This window comes from Suillus subalutaceus, assembly GCF_016647625.1.
Source record: "Suillus subalutaceus strain FC151 chromosome Unknown DFJ58scaffold_49, whole genome shotgun sequence".
NCBI lineage: Eukaryota > Fungi > Basidiomycota > Agaricomycetes > Boletales > Suillaceae > Suillus > Suillus subalutaceus.
Window position 1 is genome coordinate 201,631 of NW_024540298.1, and position 17,569 is coordinate 219,199.

At 49.5% G+C, this 17,569-nt stretch overlaps 4 protein-coding genes across 4 annotated transcripts; all 4 read left to right on the forward strand.

Annotated features, from left to right (window-relative positions):
- Positions 1-4,497: 4,497 nt before the first annotated feature.
- DFJ58DRAFT_360458 (cytochrome P450) lies at positions 4,498-6,086 on the forward strand. The gene is made up of 7 exons (XM_041380017.1): positions 4,498-4,809; positions 4,864-5,188; positions 5,239-5,387; positions 5,444-5,559; positions 5,618-5,740; positions 5,803-5,991; positions 6,047-6,086. The coding sequence occupies exons 1-6, from the start codon at positions 4,608-4,610 to the stop codon at positions 5,980-5,982; spliced, it is 1,095 nt and encodes a 364-aa protein (XP_041244219.1). The 5' UTR covers positions 4,498-4,607; the 3' UTR covers positions 5,983-5,991; positions 6,047-6,086.
- A 140-nt stretch (positions 6,087-6,226) lies between these two features.
- On the forward strand, positions 6,227-6,707 carry DFJ58DRAFT_660023 (uncharacterized protein; the record flags this gene model as incomplete). The annotated part of the gene is made up of 3 exons (XM_041382124.1): positions 6,227-6,309; positions 6,365-6,568; positions 6,623-6,707. Coding segments are annotated over 3 exons (372 nt in total), but the record flags the coding sequence as incomplete, so codon positions are not given.
- Positions 6,708-9,625: 2,918 nt separating this feature from the next.
- DFJ58DRAFT_881196 (cytochrome P450) lies at positions 9,626-11,780 on the forward strand (the record flags this gene model as incomplete). The annotated part of the gene is made up of 10 exons (XM_041394551.1): positions 9,626-9,827; positions 9,884-10,208; positions 10,259-10,407; positions 10,463-10,560; positions 10,637-10,759; positions 10,822-11,011; positions 11,068-11,149; positions 11,204-11,329; positions 11,385-11,395; positions 11,459-11,780. 10 exons carry the CDS (start codon positions 9,626-9,628, stop codon positions 11,566-11,568), a joined length of 1,416 nt encoding a protein of 471 aa, XP_041244221.1. The 3' UTR covers positions 11,569-11,780.
- Positions 11,781-12,515: 735 nt separating this feature from the next.
- Positions 12,516-17,552, forward strand: DFJ58DRAFT_906114 (uncharacterized protein; the record flags this gene model as incomplete). The annotated part of the gene is given in 15 exon segments (XM_041394993.1): positions 12,516-13,394; positions 13,637-14,001; positions 14,185-14,204; positions 14,311-14,459; positions 14,582-14,697; positions 14,813-14,928; positions 15,347-15,420; positions 15,440-15,473; positions 15,528-15,558; positions 15,610-15,893; positions 15,965-16,104; positions 16,156-16,719; positions 16,784-16,904; positions 16,939-17,101; positions 17,156-17,552. 15 exon segments carry the CDS (start codon positions 12,516-12,518, stop codon positions 17,280-17,282), a joined length of 3,183 nt encoding a protein of 1,060 aa, XP_041244222.1. The 3' UTR covers positions 17,283-17,552.
- Between the last annotated feature and the right edge of the window lie 17 nt (positions 17,553-17,569).

Sequence of the window (17,569 nt, forward strand, 5' to 3'; positions counted from 1 at the left end):
CGAATGGACGGTCACTGAAAATGGATAGCATGGCTTCCAGCTCGGTGATGTAAGCTCTTCCTGCGGGGACAACGAGGGTAGTGTGTAGCAGCTTGCCAGTGGAGCTTCTGGACTTCGAGGAGGACATGACGGGGCTGGGCTTCCCATTCCAAAATGGCATCCAGGTATTTCTTTTTCTTGCTGTCCAGGATCTCGATTGTGCGAAGGCCAAGCTTCCACATGAAGCCCGTGAACGGGGGGTCAAAGCAAAATTGGACATCCTTGGACACCTCCCAGGGGGTCCCTGTTTGGGTCGAGACAGTGTTGATGTCAGTCCATGCAGTACGAGTACCGGGTGTCTTCAGTGGAGCGTGGGGAGCTTTGGGAGAGGTCGATGATGGGAAAGGAGCAATCCTCATTGTATTCTTCTGGCTGGTTGTTATGCAGGGCTGAGCCTTGGTACCATTTCCAGCCGCCATCAATGTGAAGACCCCCGTGGTCGTGGATGGCTTTGGCCCAAATCTTGCGCTGCTCATTGTACCTCTCCAGGAATTCCCGGAGGATGTGGAAGAATAAATGGTCATTGACCCATTTTGATAATGGGCCGATGCCTTCGCTGCGGAGGATGTCGGCCCCTGCATCAGCAAGGCCACCGTATGATCTGGCTGCTGAGGAGCAGCCGAAACAAAAACTCAGTGTCGATGGCGAAGCTGTCCTTGCTCATGCGGACAACGAGGCCCGGGTACTGTGAGGGGTGGAGGGGAACAGTCCTGTAAGCTTCTGCCACGTCCCGGGTTGCTCCTTGAGAGCCTGGGGGTAAGCGCCAGACAAGAAGGCAGATAGTAGAGAAAGTGCCGTAAGTGCAGGGGTATAGGTTCGAGTCGATAGAGGAATTAATAGATGCTGATAGGGTAAGTGAGGGATGAGGAGCTATGGGATAGGTTTTGGATAAGGCGAAATCTTCCTGGTTTTCCCGGCTTGGGGATAATGGACAGTGGTGCAGTCTGGAACGGTCCAATGAGAGCTTCCACTTCGTCCTTTGAGAGAGGGCCCAGGTATCTCCCGGAGCTGAACTCCCGCTCGAGGATTGTAGCAAAAGCATTAGCGTGTTCGTCAATCGATGGATTATTAGGAGGGGTGTAAGTGGATGTAATGGGGGGAATGCTACCAAGGAAACCATATTGTAAAGAGTGGGGTACGTGTGAGTATGTAAGTATGAGTTCAGCTTTATTAAGTAAACGGCGCCAAGCGTCCACATGATATGGCGTGAGCACATTAAGCTTCCTGGCCTCGAGGACACTTCTGAGCTCCATGATCCGTGCTTCCGCACCCAGGAGCATTCGTGTATGTGGTCCTTGCTTGGGCTTGAGCACCCGTTGGGGCGCTGCCAGTCGTAGCAAAGGTGCAAGCCGAGAGTGTTGATGAGCCGGCCCTCTGGGCTCCTGCGGAAAGAGGTGGGGGTCTTGTTGTCCCACAGGAATTTGCTCTTGCACTTGTGGATGTTGCGGGTGAAACAGCCTGAGGCATAAAGCGCAGGCATGGTGGCCTGTCGATGCTGCGCTGTTCTGAAAAGACGGCTTGTCCTGGCCATTTTGCTTGGACTCTTGCCGAGGACGGTTGCGACCAGGGGATTGGGCCCGAGGTGGAAGATGTCCTGAAGGGTTTCGGGGTGGGGAACGAGAGCGAGAGCGCGCTGGGCGGTTCTCGACTCGAGCGTGGTTGCGTTGGGATGGGGTCTCCCGTGCTCGCTGGTGCGATGACATAGCCAGCTGGAGCTGCGTCAGGGAAGCGCGGGAGTGAGAGGAAGCGTTGAAGCGGTAGAGGAAGCAGTGGTGGGAGCATTGGTGGTAGCATGGTGGTAGCGGGAGCAGTTTTGAGTAGGAAGCAGGAAGCAGCAGTGTGATCATGCGAGGAAGTGGTAGCAGCGATTAAAGGGAAACATAGTAGTGGGATTAGTTTTTGGTTGTGAACATGTTAGTGAAAAATGCAAACCTCTGCCAGACTTTCAAGGCGCATTTTGTTCCAGACTTCCTCAGAGAGGTTCTTCAGCAGCGTGAAATTGAAAATGCTGATGTCGAAGGCGTTGTCCAGGGTGAGGGTGTCATGCCAGTCCCAGCAGACGCGGGCAGCATAGAGGATCAGGGCCCGTTCACCGAATGGTTCAGCACGTTGTGGGTTAGACACAATGTTCATGAAGAACATGGTGAGGGCGTGCTGGTGCTTCTCCGGCCAATTGAGTTTGTTGATGTAGACTAGGAAGCTGTTCTTTGCCATGTCGAATTGTCGCCATTCAAGACCATGGTCCTGGATGGCCTTACGGGACGGTTTGAACGCAGCTACAGCCTTTAGGGCCACAAAGTCGTCAACTTTTGTGAAGCCGAAGGTGCCATCTGCTGCCGACTTGGCTTCGTCGGCCGTGTCTTTGCATCCATCTGGGCTGAAATACCATAGCTCGACGTATTCGAAGGATTTGAGCTTGTGTATTGCATATTGGGACGGCCGGTGAGTGAGGGTGTCACTAACTGAGGCACCCGTTTTGAAGTCGTTGATCTTTGGTTTCTTCTTCCCCACCTCACGGTGCTCATTTTTGGCCTCCTGCTCTAGGAGGAGTTGTTCTTGCTTGCGGCATTCTTGCTCAGTGCGTGCTGCCTCTGCTGCTAACTGGGCTTCTTTGGTAACTTGCACATTCCAAGCTGCAAGTCAGATGTCTCGGTCTTGTTGCCAGCCCGTGATGAGTTTGTTGGCTACTTCTTCGTGGGTTGCTTGTGTGTTTCCTATGATGTGGTGTGGGTATCACAACCTGGCAGGCACATATAAGAAAAGTGCTCAGCCAGTATAAGTGAGTCTCAGCTCTGCCTAGCTGCTATACTCGCAGAATGCAAGAACATTCGACCCTAAAGGGGAAGCAAGGAAAGCAAGGATCCACAGAATGATGCTGAATAACCCTGGTGAATGGCGGTGAAAGCACGAGAAACGCGCTGAAGGCGCGCGCGGGAAAGCGAAGTGCGCGAAGCGCGGGAAGGTAGTGCAGGTGGTGCACAAATGTAGAAGATGTGTACTGAGACTGATATGAGGAAAAGCACAGATCTAGACGGCTACTGATGGTGCCACTAGCTATAGACTTATGCTAGGGCCTCAAAACGATGATGGACACATGCATTGCATGGAATTAACTGGTGATAGATACTGAGTGGTAGGAAGCTAAGGTGGAAAAAGTGGGGTTGTAAAACGAACATGAGAGTATGTAAGTTCTACCTAAGCGCTCTCCCAGGGCTCAGGAGCCGAATAGGGAGCGCTCTAAGTATGTAAATGAGGTAAAGTGATGTAAAGTAAGGGTGCCATGACGGAAATAGGAAGTGTAATATGCCAAATATAGTCAGATAACGAAAAGGGACATACCAAGGGACTGGTTGGACGATGGATGGATGCTCCTGGATGATGCGTGACGCAGGGCGCTTAAGCACGAGAAAGTGCGCAAGGCGCGCACGCGGGAATGCTGCGCAGTTGTGTGGGAAAGTATCGTGCCTATGGCGCGTTTCGTGGGAAAGTGGTGCACTCTATAGGGAAGTCATGGTGGATGATAGTGCGAGTTGTGCCATGAAGGCCAGTTGTCAGAATTCGTAAAATGAGCCCATATGAGCCCACAGAAACGTGAGTCTCTACAGCGGACTCTTATGCCTTGGAAAGTTGCGGAGGCGAAGTCAGGAACAATGTCCAATGATGGGTCTGATGCGATGTGCGCCATAGATGATAGATTTTAAGGAAGGTGAAAGTCTTTAAATTAATGGTGTGTAGCTTATGGAAAGGATAGTATGGGATAGAAGGAAAGAAAAGAAAAGAGCTCGACGAGCGACTCGACGAGGACTTTGCTAGTGGAGGAGCTGGAAACAAGAAGCGACGGCTTCTTCCGCTCGGCCAAAGACCAAACTCTAAGACTTCGCTCGTGCCTCGCTTCGTCATAGAGTGACAATTAATAACAACACTGCTAATGCCTGACTTTGAATCAGCACAGACATCTCGTCATCTGCTGTAAGTAATATTATGTATTGCTTTGTAAGCGTCCGCTGATGCGAGTGATGGTCAAGAGTTTGGCAAGACATACCTTTTGCACTACTAGTAAAACCTCGTCTGACCATCACCAGCATGCTTTAGCTCGCTTCCAGTGAAGAATCATGTTATTCAAATTGCAGACAGAGTCAACCTGATGACCCACAAGATGAATTTTGTTGGTGTCGAGGGCCGGAATCTGGAGAAATGGTTCAATGCAACTTGAACCTTGATAGCTGCAATCAATGTATGCTTATCTTATTTCAACATACTTCTATCACTGCGGTTAATTTCGTTTTCGACAGTTTCATTTTGAATGTGTTAGTTTACTTGATGCTCCTGAGGCAGATTGGTTCTCATGTGCAGCAGTGGCACCCGCTCGTCCGGTATAAGGTGGCCTCATGTACACTTTTCCCGAGCGGCTACCTCTTGGCCGCCAGGTCACAAGTTCGCACAGCGAACCCCTAGTTTCCGACAGAACTCTCATGTGACGTGTCCCTCCAATGAGTTAGTAATATCCACTTATCTGATCAATTCGCTCTACATCCCTTTCTTGAGTTGCTCATCCCTCCTAGTAAGCCATGTTGACAATCGCCAGTGTCACTTGGTTGGACTTACTATGCCTTACTGGTGTCGGAGTCTATCTGGTAAAGCAGGTGGTCATCAAGAAGAATCCTGCACCATATCCACCTGGTCCCCGGGGATGGCCTCTCATTGGCAATGTTTTAGATATGCCTCGCATCAAGCCATGGCTCACATTTACTGAGTGGGGTCAGAAGTATGGTGAGTGCCGTCCTTTTCCCAAAAATCATGCATTTCCATAAGTCTCATCTGTAGGTGATATCACGCATATCGAAGTTCTGGGTCGGCACATAATTGTGTTAAACTCTACCAAGGCTGCATTGGAAATGATGGACAGTAAAAGCACTTTGTATTCTGACCGTCCTGTTGTTCCTATGGCTGGCGAACTTGTTGGATGGAAGGACGCTTTGGCTTTCCTTCCTCCTGGTGACCGTTTTCGTCGGCAACGCAAGAACTTACATCGCGTCATCGGCAGTCGCGCCGCAGTGGATGTATACAGCGAGATCGAGGAGGTTGAGACTCGTCGATTCCTGAAGCGTGTGCTTGCGAATCCCGAAAAACTGCAGGAACATGTCCGACAGTATGCATTATTTATCCTCGCAGTGACATGATCTTGAATTTTTACTATAGCACTGCTGGCGCGATCACTTTGCGCATCTCTCATGGTTACGAAGTGAAAGAAACCAATGATCCCTTCGTTAATCTTGCAGACCGCGTTGTAGCCAATGCCTCGCAGGCCACGGCTCCCGGTGCCTTTATGGTTGACATTCTACCATTCTGTAAGCTATGTTTATTCCGCCGTTTGCGTTTGCTTCCGATGACCTTACTATTTCAGTGGCAAAGGTCCCTGCGTGGTTTCCCGGTGCTGGCTTCAAGCACTTGGCACGTGAATGGCGTGAGACCCTCGAAGAGATGGTGTCTGCACCCCACAAGTCCGTGAAGGATCAGATGGTGACCGTTTTGCAGTTTTGCAGTTTGGCGATCATGCATTGAAGATCAAAATTTACAGGTTGCTGGCACCGCCCCTGTGTCTTTGACCTCGAATCTCTTACAAGGCAGTGATGTGTCTGCGGAAGAGGACCATGCCGTGAAGTGGTCTGCTTTTAACCTGTACGCCGGTGGTTCCGACACGGTTAGTCCCTCCCTACATCCATTAATCGACATCTTCTGAGAGTACCAAACTTATTTCCTCAGACTGTTTCTGCAATATATTCGCTTTTTCTGGCTATGACACTTTTTCCTGATGTGCAGAAGAAAGCCCAGGCTGAGATAGATGCGGTTGTCGGTCCTGATCGTCTTCCCACCTTCACCGACCGCGACTCCCTCCCCTATACTGATGCACTTGTAAAGAAGTCCTCCGCTGGAACGTTGTGACTCCTACAGGTATTGGGATATCGTTTATGACACTACTATTTGACGACAGGTATCTCAATGACAGGTTTCCTCCACCGTGTGACTGAAGACGATATCCATGACGGGTACTATATTCCAAAAGGCTCCTTAGTAATGCCCAACATTTGGTTAGTACTGCCGTTCGCATGACGAACAGAATGTAAAGCTCTTAACTGCGACAGGTTCATGCTAAACGATCCACGGACATAATGCTAACCCCTCGCAATTCAATCCTGAACGCTTCTTGGCAAAGGATGGAAAGGGCCCTGAGACAGAGCCTCGCACAATGTGCTTCGGATTTGGTAGACGGTAAGCATGAGGTTGGTTCTGAATCTGATTGGAATGCTAATTTTCCGCTTCACAGTATTTGCCCAGGTTTGTTCAACTCGCATCAGTTAACTAACAGTATTCTGACATTTGCTTGCTTTTTGTGTACAGGTATCCACCTTGCTGATGCTTCCATTTGGATATCCACCGCGATGTCATTGGCCGTGTTTGATATTTCAAAGGTTGTCGAGAATGGTATTGAGATCACCCCCGATGTTGAACCCTCACCAGGTACGATCAGGTATGTCGCATATCTTGTCACGTCCGACGCCGATCTGGATTACCACACTCCAAGCCACCCCAAGCCCTTCAAGTGTTCTATCCAGCCTCGCTCTGCAACTGCTCTTGGGCTCATTGAACAAGAGGCTAACTATTACTAAGTTCACAATGGTGAGATCGGAGAAACACGCGGGGATAACACCATGCGTCATAATTTGTACGTTACAAGGAGTTATGCATTGCTATGATTGTTGGAGTTCGGTGCACAGGGAATCATTTGCTTCCGCGGAACTTTCAAGTTTGTGGATGACTATGTACTCATAATATTAACCTCGATATTCCACATCAGCTTGTCCTGCAGCCGCCCGATTTTTGCATGTTCACGAGGCTTGAAATGTCCTGGTGGTCCTGCGACCAAGTTTCGGTGGATGAATTATACTAGTATCTTGTCAGACGTCTCAGAATCGAGGCGCGACTCAAACAACAACAAAGACAGCAAATTTGCACTAGACCTTGGTTCGGTTTTGAGCTTTTTTTCCATTATTCTAGGATTCGGAACGTTGTTCAACCCACACTGTAGATCTGCTTCGAGTCTCCACCATTTGATTGATGTTTTTCCTATGATAACTCGCGCTCACTCACTGCCGGTCAGAGCGCTGATAATCGCCACTACTACTACTAGTATGCGTGTGGCCTCCTGCGTGTCCATCTATGTACCGAATATTGTGGTGACTTGCTTTTCATCTTTAAGCATTTGGCGGCTCCGAGACGTAACTTTGCTGCTGAACTTCTCCATGAGCCTTTTACTCAGTCGAGCAAACGCGCGCGCGCTATCTCGAATTCCTCGCGTGCCAAACTCTCCGAGACAGACCAGACTGAATTGCAGCTGTCCTGTTGTCTCGCCCCTGTTCTAATTTCCTTGCTAATGCTTGTTTTCTTGAGGGGCTTTCTTGCCTTCCGTCGTTGTTCGCCTCGTCACATGGCCGCGTCCTTGTCTTCTGCTGTCTTCGCCATTGGCTTTGGTCCCTCCTGTCTTGTTTGTCACAATGGATCAGCAACTTGTAGGCGATGCTGTGTCCGTCGTATCTAAGCCTGCTTCGCATGAACGAGTTTCGCGTTGACCTCTCTATTGATATCTTCGTCCAGGTGTCCGGGACTTGCTGCGGCAATCGAAAGTATGTTCCGCCCCAGTATCAACACAAAACAGGAGCGCACGCAAACTACACATCAGAATGATATGGCTCGGTCTGCCACTTTCCATTATCCCACCTTTGGCTTTCGAATCATCCTCGGTCGCTTTGGAAGAGCCAAGGCCCAACAACCGAAGGAGTGTTCATCGACGAGACTTCAGCGAGGCTGGGGAGGTTACATCATCTGCCCGACCGTCAGACTCACTCTGTCCTTAGCTTGCGTGCATTCTTCAGGCCTCCAGCCCCATCAATGTTTCATTTGGTGGTGAATCCCGACAGTTTTGGTTAGCCTGTCGAGAATCTAGGTTGGCACGCACACATCTCAGGGATATACCTTATTTTTCTGAGACGATCCGGACGAGGCGTGAAGGTGAATTCTATTTCATGGACAGACTATCACATAAAAAGGAGGTTTCGGCGCAATGACTGGGCCTAGTTAAGACAGAGGTCTGAGGATCTATACACTGCAAAAATGCTGTCAGCAGGTTTGGAACCGACTGCAAAAGAAACAGATTTTAATTCTGTTGTGGTAACCACTTGGTTAAGACCAATTAAGATGAGCCTCTGAGGAATCCATCCATGAGTGAATGTCAAAGTGTGTTCCGATAGAAAAAAACCTTGTGGTCGGCAGGTTTCGAGCTTGCGCAAGTCCCACATAAACATATTTCGATTCTGTTGTAGTAACCACTTTGGCCAGGCGAAGTTGAAATAAACTTCCGAGGAAATATCTATCAGTGAATCTTCAAGGCGTGTTCTGAGAGAAAAACCTCGTCAGCAGGTTTTGAACCTGCGCTGGTACAGTCCAAGAGACAGATTTCAATTCTGTTAGAGTAACCATTTTGGCCAGGGCGAAGCTGAGATGAGCCTCTGAGGAACTGTCCATCCGTGAATCCTCAAGGCGTGTTCGGATAAAAAAAAACTCATTGACAGGTTTTGAACCTGCACTGGTACAGTTGAAGAGACAGATTTTGATTATGTTGTAGTAACCACTTCGGTAGTTGAGGTGCACCTCCGACTCCGCCGAGGAATTGGGCGTCTTCCGATAGAAGAAAAAACCTGTTATTCAGCAGGTTTCGAACCTGCGTAGTCCAAGAGAAACGGATTTTGATTCCGTTGTGGTGACCACTGTGGCGAGGACGAAGTTGAGATGAACCTCCGAGGATGAGTGAATCTTCAAGGCGTGTTCCGATAGAAAAAATCCTGTTGTTAAGCAGGTTTGGAACCTACGAACTTAGTACAAGAGAAACAAATTTTGATTCTGTTGTGTTAACCACTACCAGGACGCTTCCTGGCCAAGTTCAGACTAACCTCCGAAGAACTGTCCATGTCCACAGGTTTCGAATCCGCACTACGGGAGAGCAGATTTCTAATCTGTTCTGGTGCCAAACGGTTAGCCATGATTACTCAAGATGGGCCTTGAAAAATCCATCCATGCCAAGTGAATGTTCAAGCCGGCGGCAAGTCGCAAAAAGGGAAATCAATAAATGTGTGAGTAAATTAAACTAATAATAATAATTACGGATGTGAGGCAGATTGGTTCTGCAGTGTCATGTGCAGCAGTGGCACCAGCTCTCACTGGCAGAAGAAGACAAAATGATTTTTTTAAATCCAAAAGTCGTATAGTATGCTCATCTGTACTACGATGCCTAGGGTGTTCGGCAACACATGTCCGTCGCTCGTCTGGTATAAGGTGGCCTCACGTACACTTTCTCCCGACTCGCGGGTACCTCTTGGCCGCCAGGTCATAAGTTCGCACAGCGAACCCCTAGTTTTCCAATAGAACTCTCGTGTGACGTGTCCTTCCAATGAGTTAAGTACAAAATATCCACTTATCTGATCAATTCGCTCTACATCCCTTTCTTGAGTTGCTCATCCCCTGCTAGTAGGCCATGTTGTCAATCGCCAGTGTCACTTGGTTGGACTTACTATGCCTTACTGGTGTCGGAGTCTATCTGGTAAAGCAGGTGGTCATCAAGAAGAATCCTGCACCATATCCACCTGGTCCCCGGGGATGGCCTCTCATTGGCAATGTTTTAGATATGCCTCGCATCAAGCCATGGCTCACATTTACTGAGTGGGGTCAGAAGTATGGTGAGTGCTTTCCTTTTTCTCCAAAATCATACATTTTTCATAAGTCTCATCTGTAGGTAATATCACGCATATCGAGGTTCTGGGTCGGCACATTTTTGTGTTAAACTCTATCAAGACTGCATTGGAAATGATGGACAGTAAAAGCACTTTGTATTCTGACCGTCCTGTTGTTCCTATGGCTGGCGAACTTGTTGGATGGAAGGACTCTATGCCTTTCCTTCCTCATGGTGACCGTTTTCGCCAGCAACGCAAGAACTTACGTCGAGTCATCGGCAGTCGCACCGCAGTGGACGTATACAGCGAGATCGAGGAGGTTGAGACTCGTCGATTCCTGAAGCGTGTGCTTGCGAATCCCGAAAAACTGCAGGAACATGTCCGACAGTATGTATTATGTATCCTCGAAATGACATGATCTTGAATTTTTACTATAGCACTGCTGGCGCGATCATTTTGCGCATCTCTCATGGTTACGAAGTGAAAGAGAACAATGATCCCTTCGTTGACCTTGCAGACCGCGTTGTAGTCAATGGCTCGCAAGCCGCAGCTCCCGGTGCATATATGGTTGATATTTTACCATTCTGTAAGCCATATTCTTCTGACGTTTGTGTTGGCTTCTGATAACTTGAAAATTCTAGTGGCAAAGGCTCCCGTGTGGTTCCCCGGTGCTGGCTTCAAGCGCACAGCACGTAAATGGCGTGAGACCCTCGAAGAGATGGTTTTCTGCACCCCACAAGTTGGTGAAGGACCAGATGGTGACCGTTTGCAGTTTTGCAGTTTGGCGATCATGCATTGAAGATCAAAATTTACAGGTTGCTGGCACCGCCCCTGTGTCTTTGACCTCGAATCTCTTACAAGGCAGTGATGTGTCTGCGGAAGAGGACCATGCCGTGAAGTGGTCTGCTTTTAACCTGTACGCCGGTGGTTCCGACACGGTTAGTCCCTCCCTACATCCATTAATCGACATCTTCTGAGAGTACCAAACTTATTTCCTCAGACTGTTTCTGCAATATATTCGCTTTTTCTGGCTATGACACTTTTTCCTGATGTGCAGAAGAAAGCCCAGGCTGAGATAGATGCGGTTGTCGGTCCTGATCGTCTTCCCACCTTCGCCGACCGCGACTCCCTCCCCTACGCTGAGGCGCTTGTCAAAGAAGTTCTCCGCTGGAACGTTGTCGTTCCCACCGGTATGCGGATATCGATCATGACATTATTTATTTGACCTCGGGTATCTCAATGGCAGGTTTTCCCCACCGTGTAACTGAGGACGATATCCATGATGGGTACTATATTCCAAAAGGCTCCTTAGTGATGCCTAACATTTGGTTGGTGCTCCCCTTCGATTGATGAACAGAATGTAATGATCTTGATTACGACAGGTTCATGCTCAACAATCCACGGACATATGCTAATCCCGAGCAATTCAATCCTGAACGCTTCTTGGCTAAGAATGGAAAGGAACCTGAGATGGAGCCTCGCACAGCCTGCTTCGGCTTTGGTAGACGGTAAGCATAATGTTGGCTCTGAACTTGATCGGAATGCTAACTTTCTGCTCCGCAGTATTTGCCCAGGTGTGTCCAACTCGCATTAATTAATTAACAGTATTCTGATATTTGCTTGCTTTTGATGTACAGGTCTCCACCTTGCTGATGCTTCCATTTGGATATCCACTGCGATGACATTGGCCGTGTTTGATATTTCAAAGGTCGTCGAGAATGGTGTTGAGATCACCCCCCGAGGTTGAACCCTTACCAGGTACGATCAGGTATGTCGCATATCTTGTCACGTCCGGTGCTGGTCTGGATTGATACACTCCAAGCCACCCCAAGCCCTTCAAGTGTTCTATCAAGCCCCGCTCTGCAACTGCTCTTGGGCTCATTGAACAAGAGGCTAACTACTAAGCTCATGATGGTGAGACTGGAGAAACACGCGGGGATTACACACTTAGCATGCGTTTGTAATTTGTATAGTAAACTCAGAAGTTGTGCAATATGATTCTTGGAGTTCGCACAGGGAATCATTTGCTTCCGCGGAAGTTTTGTGGACGCACTGAACCATTAACGAGACTATGTACTCTAATAATGACCTCGATATTCCACATCAGCTCGTCCTGCAGCCGCGCAATCTTTGCATGTTCACGAGGCCTGAAATGTCCTGCTGGTTCTAAGGTCAAGTTTTGGTGGATGATATATAGTAGCCAGTACCTGCAGTATGAGTTTCGGGTGCTATTGCGTCCACCACGTCATACTGTCTGTTACTACAGCACCATTGGAACCGGAGTGGGGAGTGGCATTGTCGTTGTAGGTCTGTAAAAAGCCTTACTGTTACAATAACAAGAACGGGAAGAACAGTACTGCGACAGAGCTCAGAACTTCTTCCCAATCACTAGTTGACTCTTCGCACATAAATTCTGCCAGTGCTGATTCAAGTTGGCACCGTGTGGACGTGGGAAGAACGCGGTTTGTTACTACTTTGTGGTTGCTCCCGATAGTGACAAGCCACTGAACTAGAATGCCGACGCCCTCTGAGACATCAACCCGCTCACGTTTGTCGTTGTCGCGCACGACGTCAAACTCGACTACTACACGTACTTCCCTTAAGACGCGTGCGCTGTCTATCACAAGTGATGCGAGCGGTTGTACGACTGTGAAGCCCGCCAAACCAATTTCGAATTCGAATTCTACCTCAAACATGCTCTCCACGACGCCGACGCCCTTGAAGCGTTCTGGCACAGGTCCGCCAAGTGCTTTCCCGCGTTCCTTGTATGCTTCCACTAGCAGCACTACAGACTCGAATGGAAATCGAGACGCAGTGTCATCAACCCCGTCTCGAGCACGCGTCGTTTCAGAAACATCTGTCCCAACTCCATCACATCAACACCGTGTTTCAGTCAACTTCGCCTCTCCCAAACCAGCTATAAATTTTACATCTCCAAGTCCTGCAAAGCACAAGAACAATCCTTCATCCGCGTCAGTCCGCGTGCGTACCGCAAGCTCTGCTACTTCCAATTCAGCATCAGTATTTGGAAGCGGCGAAATGGCTTCTCTGACCAGGAGTGTCTCCATGGAGAGTACTCCGACTACTGTACCCCCGTCTTCTGCGCCTAAGCCCCACTCAAGCAACACACCCTCAAAACCTTCAATAAACACGCCTTCAACCACACCTTCCAAATTGTCTCCTCTCGCTCGTACCCAGCTACAGCGTACACCATCAGGGACATCCAGTATGACACGGTCCCCTGGTACAAAAAATATGCACTCTCCGAGTCCAAAAGTCCGTTCTCCTGGCTCAAACTTCATGGGTAAAGAGCCCGTCGCGTTGCTGTCCGAATCGCTCGCCTCAAAAAGAGCTATGGCCGCAAGCGCCATGGGCGGGACAAGAATAGGGAGCGTCTTCAGCGATGGTACCGGGAGTATCATCGGAGGTCCAAGACACGTGAACGGACGCGTCATGAACGGTGCCGTGATCAATTTGAACGATGACACGGGTCTGGAGGATATTTGGGATCATGAGGATGATGGGATGACGTTTGATATGGTTACGGATGTGGATGGGGAAGGCGATGAGGAGGTGAGTTCGTTTCGTTTTAGTGTTTCGTTTGTCTGCTTTTTTGTGTCTGTATGCTTTTGCGATTATTGGATTGTGTGCGGTCTTATTGTCGTCGCGTACGCACGTCCTTCTGATACGCACTGCATGCACATATTTTTTCCCTGCTTATATCACTGTGCAGACCCCACTTTCACGTGCATACACCTACCTATCCCTTTCCTCCTCTCCCTTCTTCACCAAACCCAACTAACTCAACTCCACAGCTCGACCAAGCCCTCACCCAAATCCGTACCCTCCACACCTCTAAACTCCTAGCCTACAAGCGCCTCCTCGAACGCGCGCACGCAAGTAGTGCAGCGCAGGTTTATCATCTTCAAGCTCAACTCGCAGAATTGCGTTCCAAGTCTCAGTCTCAGGCTCAAGGGTCTTTGCAACTGGAGGGGGGTGAGTATTGTGTTTGTGGTGGGAGGAAGAGGGGGTATTGGGACGCGGTTAGTTGGAGGAATGTGGAGGGGGAGGGCGATGAGACCGCGGAGGGTGGCGATTTGGTAGATGCTATGAAGAAGCTTGATGAGAGGGGTGTTAGGAGGGCTATGAGGGGGTTGGGGAGGGAGGGGCGGGGGAGAATGTGAGTCTTTCTTTGTTATGGTTTGGGTTACTGTTTCTTGTTGTTCATGGAAGGAGGTCGTGCCTGCTGATTGGTGCAGGGGCGAGATGACGTGGCAGCCTCTGGAGGTGTTCCCTAGTCTCTCTTTCCTTTGTTACTCTCCTGTTTTAGTGAAGATGCTGACACTTACATTCTATCGCGTAGTATCCAGATCATACTTGAATGTACGTCCCGCACATGTTAATATAGGAAGCGCCAGCTAATCAATCCTTCTCTTCCCCTACCCTCTCCTTCCCCCCACCTCTCACTCTTCCCTTCGACCGCCAACAGCAACCCTCCCAGGCGACATCCCCCTTCAAATCCTCCTCCTTCAAAAATACCTCAAAAGCTCATTCGACATCATCGGTTTCCTCGCTCCTGAGATCGCTCTTCAGATCTTGAGCAAGTTGAGCGTGAAAGAGGTTGTTAGGGCTGGGCTAGTGAGTGTTTTGTTGGTGTCTTGTGATGGTTTGTGGGATGTTGGGAGATGTTGGTTCCGCTCGGAACTCTTGTTTCTTGAGACACTGGTCGAAGGCATATGAATACTGATGACACACGACAGGTCTCGAAAAAATGGTACACCGCAACTCGTCATCCTGCATTGTGGAGGTGGCATTGTCTGCGCTTGACTATCAGTGATCCGGTCCGTGTGAGGGCACCGGCGAAGCCTGAGGGATGGTGAGTTCTCTTTCCTCCGTTTTCGATTTTTTGTCCTCATTCCCACTCTGTTATCCCTCTCCATCATGACCTCGACACTTGCATTTACCGATTCTTTCATTTTATTGCACTGCAGGTACCCTCTCTACCGCTCCCTCCATCATCGCGAGTCCAATTTTGCGCATGCGCTTCCGCAGAGCATACGCTTCTTGAATGGACATACAAATTTCTGTACGACGTTGTTGTTGAGAGGTGAGGGGCGTTTTCTTTTTTTTTGTGTGTCGTTATTTTGGGGGTGGACGAACATTTTGGGGATGGGGAGGGTTTCTGTGTTGATGAAGGAGAGCCGTAGAATATGAATCAGAGAGGCTGAAGGTCAGCAGCTGTATTGCAGGTCCTGCTCCTCCAGCCACTCCGATTCATGGTTACCCTCCCTTCATTCCGCCCTACCTCCGGTGCTCGCGTACCCTGTTAACTATACTCTACTGAGGAGACGTAGAATGTGGACCAGGAAGGCTGAAGGTCAGCAGTTGTATTTAAAAGCAGGTCTTGCTCCTCCAGCCACTCTGATTCACAGCTGCGCTCCATCTACCCCCTTTCTCCTTCCCTTGCTCCTTTGCATTCTACTTTCGCTCTCCCCAAGCAAGGACTTTTGCTGATCCACTCATAGGCAAGCGCCTCATCTCAGGCTCCTATGATGAAACCATCCGTTTCTGGGACAATCGACACCGGCGAGATGAAAAAGTGCCTGCAGGTGAAGAAGCCTGTGAGCTGTGTGGATTTCTTGGCAGAGGAAGGTGTGTCGTTTTTGATACGGTGCATTACGCGTGTTTGGAGCTCATGTGCCGAAGAGGTTTTCGTGGTTGGGTTTCATGATGTTGGGTGCGTCCATTTGTGTATATCTCATACTTGAAATAAAATTATACGCCACAGCCGCGTTCACCTTTTTTCCTCCGTCACATTCACGCCTCTTCAACAACTTGCCGGACACCTCAACGGTATCCGCGCCGTTGCGCTTTCCTCCAAGAATCTCGTCAGCGCAGGCGCTGATAAGGCTCTCGTGTGTTGGGATTGGCGCGCCGGGACGAAGATTGTGAGGTTTGGACAGCAGACAACGATTAATATCGGTGTGCAGATCGTCCAAGGGGGCACAGAAGCGGAAGGAGAGCGTGTAGTGGGTGTGACTATCGATGGCATCGTTCGGGTTTTCTCGATTAGTGAGTTTCTGGTTTCTTTGCTGTCGAGTTCCTCTATACTCTGTTGCTGATAGTTTGATGATGGTGCACAGAGAGGAGAGAGATGATCTCGCAGTTTAAGCTCAGTGAACTCGGTGGTAGCGACCCTGTGCTGCATGCGAAGCTGTTTAATGTGGGCTCTGCGCCTAATAATATGTTGCAGTGGTTCGCGGCCAAAGGCTCGCAGATGACTGTAAGTGTTGTACTTATCTTTGGTCTGCGTGCCTCATTCGCTTCTCATTAGTGCGCGACTAAATCTGTGATCTTGCATCTGCAATGGACCGAAGGTGAAGACGAGAAGACTCCTGCCGAGACTACTACAATGAGCCCTACGTTCACTGGAAGGACTCTTACCTCTCCTACGCCCTCCTCCCTTAACCCGAGATCACGCGCTGTCTCATCCCTTATACGGCCCACGCAGGTGTCTACTCCCCAGCGCAGACAGTCTGCACTTGGGGTGAGTACATCGGGCTTGCCCAAATCGCGTCTTTCGCTTGGGACACCTTCTACGCCTCTCACCTCCAATCTCAGCGCATCTCACCTCTCAGGTATATCACCATCTCCACTCTCCCTACTCCCTCGATCTGGCACTCCGCTGTCCCCGATGGGTGCACCGTTATCCCCTATGGGTGCGGCGGGTGCAGATGGGTTTGCGATTCGGTTCGGGCGGGCGGCGATTCTGACTGCACCTCCCAAGCTCGTTGCGCTCGTAGAGACGCCTGATGTTGCTGTTGGGGCAGTGGATCCTAGGAAGAGGAGGGTGGTTACTGCTACGAGGTTTAGTTCGCGAGCGGGGGCTGATCGGAGGGTACGTCTGTCCCGTCATTTTCCTAACTGAATATGGTCCTCATTTGTTCATTTCGTGCACCCAGGTTCTGATGTCGACCCATAAAGACAAGGACAAGGTTGATGTCCTTGATGGTCCAGTCGATGAAGACACGGGGCCTACGACGGACCATGCAAATCCGATGCTTCTCGTCCCCGACGCCGAGCGTAGATATAGATGCAAATATCATTCCTTTGTCAGGTGCATGGGCGGCGCTTGCTCGTGCCACGCACGAGGGTGTGAAAGGTCTTCTAGGTCCGTTGCCGCCCAAGTTCACGGGCTTGGCGGTGCCAGAGAAGAACCCGATGTCAATGCAACTCACGCATGAGGAGGTAGTGGTAGGGTGCGCGGATGGGACAATTTAGTGAGTGGTTTTTTGTTGCGTTGTGTATTGAGTGTGCTGATGTGTTGTTGGTAGCGTGATGAATTTCTTGGGGCATGAGTATGTGAAGGAGAGGTCTAGGATGGAGGAAGGGGTTGAGGAGGAGGAGAGCAGTGAGGAAGAGGATGCATCTGTGGATAGGAGTTTAATTTTTGGGGCTTGAAGGGCATCGAATATTCACGCAACCGCACCAAAAGGACGGGCACCAATACCACACCGAACAACTAGCAAAGGAATACCAACTACTATCGCACTGGATGGAACGCATAGACTAGAACATTCAACAATTTCGATCGACAGGACAACTACTTACGCAGCACACTCGTTTTATATCATTAATGACTCGTTATTTGGATTATCGTTAGTTAGAAGTAGAGACAAATGACTCTTCATGCATATGCATGGCTCGTATCGATTCTCTTCTTTTGCGTCCTAGGCGAGCTAACATTG